General features: G+C 33.1%; 1 protein-coding gene across 1 annotated transcript; it reads left to right on the forward strand.

The window, feature by feature from the left end:
• Positions 1–377: 377 nt before the first annotated feature.
• On the forward strand, positions 378–7,220 carry LOC120082484 (uncharacterized). The gene is made up of 12 exons (XM_039037669.2): positions 378–586; positions 804–885; positions 955–1,042; positions 1,238–1,387; positions 1,650–1,781; positions 2,297–2,417; positions 2,508–2,546; positions 2,620–2,694; positions 3,930–3,989; positions 4,576–4,640; positions 5,584–5,674; positions 6,869–7,220. Exons 1-12 carry the CDS (start codon positions 515–517, stop codon positions 6,926–6,928), a joined length of 1,035 nt encoding a protein of 344 aa, XP_038893597.1. The 5' UTR covers positions 378–514; the 3' UTR covers positions 6,929–7,220.
• The last annotated feature ends 362 nt before the right edge of the window (positions 7,221–7,582 follow it).

The following is a 7,582-nucleotide window of genomic DNA, read 5'->3' on the forward strand; positions in this document are numbered from 1 at the left end:
CCTCCTTTATCCATCTACTACAGACCATTTAGGTTATTATTAAGGCACGATCTACTTGTATGTCTCCATATACATACTTAAGTTACATAAAATAACCTTGGATCTTAGTTTATTGGATTGAGTAAATACTTATAAAATAACATTTATTTTATTAATAACAATATGTTTATGGAATGTTTACAAACTACGAGACTACTAGGAGAATTTGGTAATTTATTTGAACCCAACCTAATTTAAATGAGTTGATAACCCAACCCAAACTGCACATAAGTTAATCAGTTTTTTCGGGTCATAAGATTTTTTGAACACCTCTACGAGCGCCCCAAACAACCACTTAATGAGATATTATGAATTGAGCTAAATAAAATTCGAACTACATGTATATGTCGAGATTTGCTTACACATATTATATGATACATCTAATTTTAGGTTGTACACTTACGGGATATGAGCGTCGTGACTTTAACAGTGACACTGGTACTATCGTAGTGCGATTGCGGCCAAGCGTTCCTCCATGACGACTGCTCTGGCTGCTCTTCAATTCGCCTTCCTTTCTCCAGCCGCTTCCAAAAAATTTGCATATCCCGTAAGCTTCTCTTCCTCCTAAAATTTCACTTCCAAATTTGGTTTAATTCAGATGCCGCACTAGTTTTTTAATCAAATTTGTAGTGTAATGTAATCAAATTCCACTTATACTACCTGAATCGATTGCTTGTTACTTCATTTTTGTCTAAATACCTAGATTCTAGTTTGTTTGTATCATGTATCGCTACTGTTTTCTAAAGAAGGTGTGTATTGTTCAGCATTTCTTCAGCTCTTCTAGGCGTAGAAATGGCGTACAATTCGTGAGTTGTGCCAATGCTTTCAATCCAAGAAATGCCCAAGGTGCTTTTCTTCTTTCTCTTTTAGCTCTTTTTGTGAATTAAGTTCCCGAAATGACACAGTGAGTTTCAGGTGCTTTTGACCCTGAATTGCGTTCTGTGCTTGAACTCGCCACAAATTCTGAATTATATGAGCTTGAGCAAATCCTTTTCGGTCCCAGGTTGTTTTGCCTTCATTTGTTGCATTGTTTAGAAGCATTGTAGCTATAGTAATATGCCAAAGTATGTTTGCTGGGATTTGTTTTTCTTTTCTTTTTTTGAATTTTAAGAAGAGGTGAAGGGAACATATTTTATCATGAAATTTCTAGATTTCCATTTTATTTTTAGGAGGCTGATCTTGTATTGGTGACTTGCAGTTACTTCAGCCCTTTGATGAAATCGATTACAAACAGAGGCCAGACTGACTATGCCATGATTGAGGAAGACCTTGAAGAGAGAGATGATTTTATTTCAACGCTAGAGTCTCGATTCTTGTATCTAGCGGCTGATGCTCGGTCGACATTAAGGTTTCAAAATTTCTGATTAGACTTTATGCTTAGTTCATATTGCTTGGTGTGTGAGGTCACCATTGAAATTCCATGCTACTGTAGTGCTACTGGGTTGCATTACTGGAAATGTCTGCACACGTTTTACTGTACCTGTAGTTAACCTTTGTGAGGCTGAAAAATGGTTATCTCATAAGGCTTATTCAAGAACTTTTCTACTCATCAATTTTATGTGAATTTCATGTCAATTATATGAATTTATTTCATATGTTGTTCTTGAAAGGGGTTGGAGACCATCTTATAGAGATGTCTTGCTTACAGTGAGAAAAAAGTTAAACGTTGCTTGCTCAACCAAGTTGTCATCAGAAGACCTCGAAGCAGAAATATTTCTTCATTTGTTACAGGAATATGCAAGGTACTTCTCCTAGAATTGCATTTTAAGGTTGTAGAGGCTATAAGCAAATTTTATACTTTTGAGTTGATCATGTAAAATTTGAACGTGTTGCTATATCTTGATCGTTAATCACTGGATACATTAATACAAACATATATTTATCAGTAAGTGAATAGAAATTTCAGTTTTAGGAGTCGTGGTAAATAAAAATACACAGATTAAATCAATTCTTTGAGGAAGTATGCTACAAAACATAGAAAGTTAACAAACAGATGAGGCAATCATCTCAAGTTAAGGATTTGCAACTATGAATGGATATTGCAGTACTAAAATCACCAATGTCAATCATTTTAAAAATATTAAGAAATCTGTGAACAGAACCTCATTAATATTACATTTCTTTCAATGCTCTAGATTTATAATCTATTCAATATGGTCTCGTAGTAACTAGATAATCAAGTTTCAGACATGAATCAAGTGCATATTTTCTTGTGTGTAAGTTGGTAAGTCTGAAAACTTTGTCCTTGTCCATGTAGTGAAGAATCAGTAACGCAGTCTAACCTTGAAGGTAGTCTACAACTTGGACTCAATCAGTGGAAGGTGCAAACTTTAGCAGCTACTGATGGAGCATCTGACCTGCAATCCTTGATATTAAAGGTATCGGTTTCAGTAGATCTTTTAGCACATGGCGTGTTTCAGTTCTCATTTAGCACGATTGCATCCTGACATATCTGTCTCTCTCGACAGGGTGGTAGTTTGATAACTATGGTTAAAATGTTTCAAGTGGTAAGAATACATTATACAACCATCCTTTTTTATTCTGATTTTTTTTTCTTAAGAAGCTTTCCCCTTTTGGCAGTTTGCTAAGACATTATCTGGGAAGATGTTCCAAGAAGCAGCCAACTATCAAATTAAAAAGGAAATCATCAAAAAGGTACTCGGTAACATCTAAAGCATTCTTCATTCTTCATGTGTGGACCTAGAAATAAATACCATGGTTCAGAGAGAGCAGCTTAAAGCAACTGAGAATGTCAATCTTTGCTTTTATGCTCTTGCCATCCAATAGGCATCTTTTACTTGGAAGGTTTGCTTTCTGAGCCTGATTTGGTGGAATGGTTTTTCTATTATTATTATTATTATTATTATTATTTTATTTCCCATGGGAACAAGGAATCTCCTTTGGAAGTATGGAGGTTCCGTCATGGGAACAAGGAATATCTTGTGAAAATATGGAAGTTCCTCCATTGGAGTGAGGAATCTCTTCTGAAAACATGGAGGCTCTGCCACGGGAACAAGGAATATCTTTGAATATATTCATTGACCCCGCTGCTTCTTGTTCCTTCAATGTGTGCTGTTTTGTTTTTTGTGCTATTACTGTGGTAGATTTGTTTATGAACTAAAGTTTAAGCCTTGTAGCTCTTAAAATTGTACATGCCTACCTGAAAAATTTATAAAGCATTATATTTATACTGAGTGCGGATTGAGCTTGAGGAGAAGAAAGTTTCATCCCCTAGATAACCTATCTGTATTTAAAACTTTGAAGTTTATTCATCTCCTGAATACACTTCATTTTATTTTACAAAGTTCTCCCTTTCCTAATGAATGAGAGATACATAAATTTATTGTCTATAACGTTACTTGTGCTCCACCCATCTATTTGTTTTGTAGTATAGTCTTTCCAGTTTCCACAGTTTTTCTGAAATGCGAGAGTTTTTTTGTAAACTTTTGCCAGCAACCCATGCAAAATTTTAAAACAATAATTGATTAAAAAAAAAGGGGTCAGAAACAACATATCTTTTCTTAAACATCTGCCTGATCTTCTTTTCCGCCTCCTAAAATTGGTTTTTTTTATGTAATACCTTTGGAATCTGATTCTTAACTAGTATACATTTGTTTGCAATGGAGTTCCGTATTAAGTTTGACTTATGTAGAGGTTTTCAACAAGTTGCTCAAACCAGGTCTTAATTTCTGTTTCTTCGCCCTCTAACATAAATGAGTGACTCCATTGTTTGGTTCTTTGTATCTTATCGTCACTGCTGATGTATCTTTTCACTTCTTCTGCACTGAAAATTTAAATCAAATGTTGTCAATACTCTAGCAATATAAATGACTGATGAACTAATAATACGATTACCTTAACCTTTATTCTTCACCTTCCTGACTCTTTAGGGTGGACAGTTAGCTGCAGCAAATCTTGAGTCAAGAATGGCCTTGCTCGTTGCCCAAAAGGTGATTGTATTTTTTATTTTATTTTATTTTATTTTTTGCTTTTTGATGATGTGATTTGCATGCCAAATTGTCAATTTGGGTGAAGGTCTGATGTGAAATTAATTGATGGTATTTTAGAACGTAACATTAACTAGTATGTTTGGAATAATTTTGGAAAAAACGCTTTTTAAACAAATTCATTTTTTCTATAAGCACATTCGAAAACATTAATAACTTCAAGTTTGTTTTGTATAGCATCTCGAGATTTTAGAGGATCAAAAAGCGTTTTTAAGGAAAATCTTGATAAACAAAAAAATACCTTTAACAAAATTGGATTATTTTGGGAGATAGATTATCCAAAAATGATGATAAAGTGATTAACAAAAATTCCTCTAAAAATTTAAGAATTGTTTAAATTACTCATTAAGAAATTTAAGGCAAAAACATTTCCATTGAAAATATTCTTTTAAGAAGTGCTTATACTAGAAGGTATTCAAGCATCTCTTCGAGTGGAAACAATTTTAGTTTTAGCCCACGGGCATTCATTGGATACTCATTCAGCTTTATCTTTGAATATTGAGATATCTAGTTCTTGCAATTTGGACAGGGTCTTGCAGGTGCCGCTTCAAGGTATCTGGGTTTCAGAAGCATGATGACTTTGCTCGGCCCAATGTATTTACCTCTTCTGCAATTCACTTTATGATCTTATGACTTCAATTTTCTCAATCTCTCTCTCTCTCTCTTAAAAGAAAAAGGGTGGGATAGAGGATGATTGCTTTCAATATTCTTCACTTACATTTGGATGCAAGTATTCTATTTTTACATACTTTGAGCTTTTGATGGTAATGGTATTGATGATGACTATTGATTATTGAATATTGTCAATTTGAAAAATCCTATCAATTGAAACTTATAGAGAGGAAATTAATCGTATGGTTTAGGCCTCATTTGATAACTTCTTAGTCTTTGGGTTTTTTTTTTTAAAAAAGAAAAATTTAAACTTATAAACATTACTTCTACTTTATAAGTTTCTCCGGTCTGTCATCAACTATTTCTACCAATTTTTAAACCAAGTCATGTTTAAACTAGGTCCCATTTGATAACCATTTAGTTTTTTGTTTTTTATTTTTGACAATCAAGCCTATAAACATCTCTTCTACCTCTAAATCTCTTGCTTTGATATCTACTTTTGATCCATGTTTTAGAAAAATGGTAGGTTTTAAAAACTTTTTTGGTTTTTGGAATTTGGCTAAGAATACAACTCTTCTACTTAAGATTGATACAAACCATGGTAAGAAAATGAAAGGAAATAAGTTTAATTTTCAAAAACCAAAAACCGAAAACGAAATGGTTCCAAACAAGGCCTTAAAACCCCCTTTTTATTTTTGGAATTTGACTAAGAATTCAAATCTTTCTTAAAGAAAGATGAAAACCACCCTACCCTAAGAAAACTGAAAATGAAAGCATTATCATTTATTTGCTTTCCAAACATGGCCTAGTTCATTAGCAGGAAACTCTATAACATACACACGCAGACATATGCTTGATACATACGTTTCCTTGTTGATAATTAATTTAATACCAACCAGTTTATAATTGTTTGTACCTGATTCAGGTTTTGGGGAACATTTCTGGCGGATATGGTGATTCAGATGATGGGAACTGATTATGCTAGAATATTACGAGCAATTTATGCTTTTGCACAGGTAATCTTCTCTTGCCTACCTGTGGTTCGACTCATCATTCATAATCTCAGTGCGGGAGACATGAGCATGATAGGAAATAAAGGTCGTAATTAGGTTCACATTATGTTCATTACCAGTCAAGTTTTTAATGGTCCAAATTGGTTGTTTCTCCAGTAGAGGCCTACTAGCCAAACCTTCCACACTCGAACCCGAACACAAAGCTTTTCCTGGATAGAGGGTTAGATGGGTTTGACATAAATCATGGTTATATTACAATTTTAGTTTTTGAAATTTGTGATTAAAATTCAGAGACCATTGAACTTTCAAATTTGTATTCATTAGGTCCCTAAACAAACTTTTAATTTTGTGTAATAGGCCCCTAATATTTGATTTTTTTTTAAAAGAAAATAATCGATTTGTTAGATATAAATTTAGATTTTATGCCAAATAGGACCCTAAACTTTCAATTTTGTTCGGTAGATCCATGAATTAAAAAAAAAAAATCAAATAGGTCATGGACCTATTAGACACAGCATTGAAAATTAAGGATTTTATTGATACAAAATTAAAAGTTTAATAACCTTTTAAAAGTTCGTAGACCAAATAGACACATATCTCCAAAGTTCAGAGACTAAACTTATGATTTAGTTAAATGATTATTTTCGGAAGCCTTGTTGTGGCAAACAGAGCAAGCAGAATAGGCCTACTACCAACTAGACCTTTGGCTCCAACTATTGCAAGTTTCGAGTGTCATGGATCTTAAAAGCTTTACAAAAAAAAAGTGGATAAGGAGAATTATAAAGTAAAAGGGAGGAGAGGCAGAGGGGAATATTAAAGGTAAAATTAAGTAGTGCTAGCCAGGTAAGGATTAATGGACGAATGCAAAGGAGGAGGATGGAATTAAGAACGAAGGAAAATATGATGAATGTATCTGATACGAATTCTGAGTGTTAAACTTTCATTAGTAAGTCTAGTTATAGCTTAAACAAATGAGATATGGAGATTTAAACTTCCAACTTAAAAAATAGGAGTTACATACCAATCACGGTGAGTTATGTTCACTTTAACAGGTTGGCTAGATGGTTAATCATGTTATATTGTTTTGCATGGCAAGAACACGAAACTTTCAGGAATCGTAGAATTGAAATAGAAGAATAGTATGCTTTGGTTGATTATTTTTCATGGGCACTGAGAAAATTGACTGTTTTCATCCAGATTCGGATTACACGCACGTATAGACTACCTTCGTCGATAAGTGACCAACAAAGTATTTGAACTTTTCATGGGGATTGATTTGCTTGGCTTCTGGAGAATCGAAGGAGGAATCATCTTGTTGACTATCATCAACGTAAAGCTTTGATTAAATAAGCTTTTTAAATACTTCCATATGTGTATATCGCAAGCCCAGTTGAAGTCAGATGCAAATATTTTGTAATTTACCTTTGGATGTTTACATCCTGCCTTAGATTTGGAAACATTGAAGTTGTCTCTAATGGAAATTCACCTGTATTTTCCATTTGATCTAAATAAGAGTTCTGTGAATAATAGAATGAATGTTTATATTTAACCTTGCATGGTATATATCATAATTTGAAAACATTAAAAAGAAAAAAAAAGAAAAAAAGAAAAAAAAGAAAAAAATGTGAAAAAGACTATGATATAGCTCATTTTCGTTTAATTCAATATACAAATGTGGAAAGATTTTTCATTTTGAACTGAAAAGTGATCATATGGATAAGGTGTAATTAATTTTACAAAATCTATAATCCTAATAGTCATTAAATTAAAAGTTTCAGATATCGGATCTATTTTGGTGTTTCGTGTTTTTTGTTTTCTGTGGAAGGCTATGTTAAATTGTTGTTAAACTTGATAAATTTATATCGGATTCAAGCAAATCAAACTAAAAAATGCCTTCAAACTCTGGTAAGT

The sequence above is a fragment of the Benincasa hispida genome, chromosome 8 (genome assembly GCF_027475165.1).
Source record: "Benincasa hispida cultivar pf3 chromosome 8, pf3_genome.v1.1, whole genome shotgun sequence".
Taxonomy (NCBI): domain Eukaryota; kingdom Viridiplantae; phylum Streptophyta; class Magnoliopsida; order Cucurbitales; family Cucurbitaceae; genus Benincasa; species Benincasa hispida.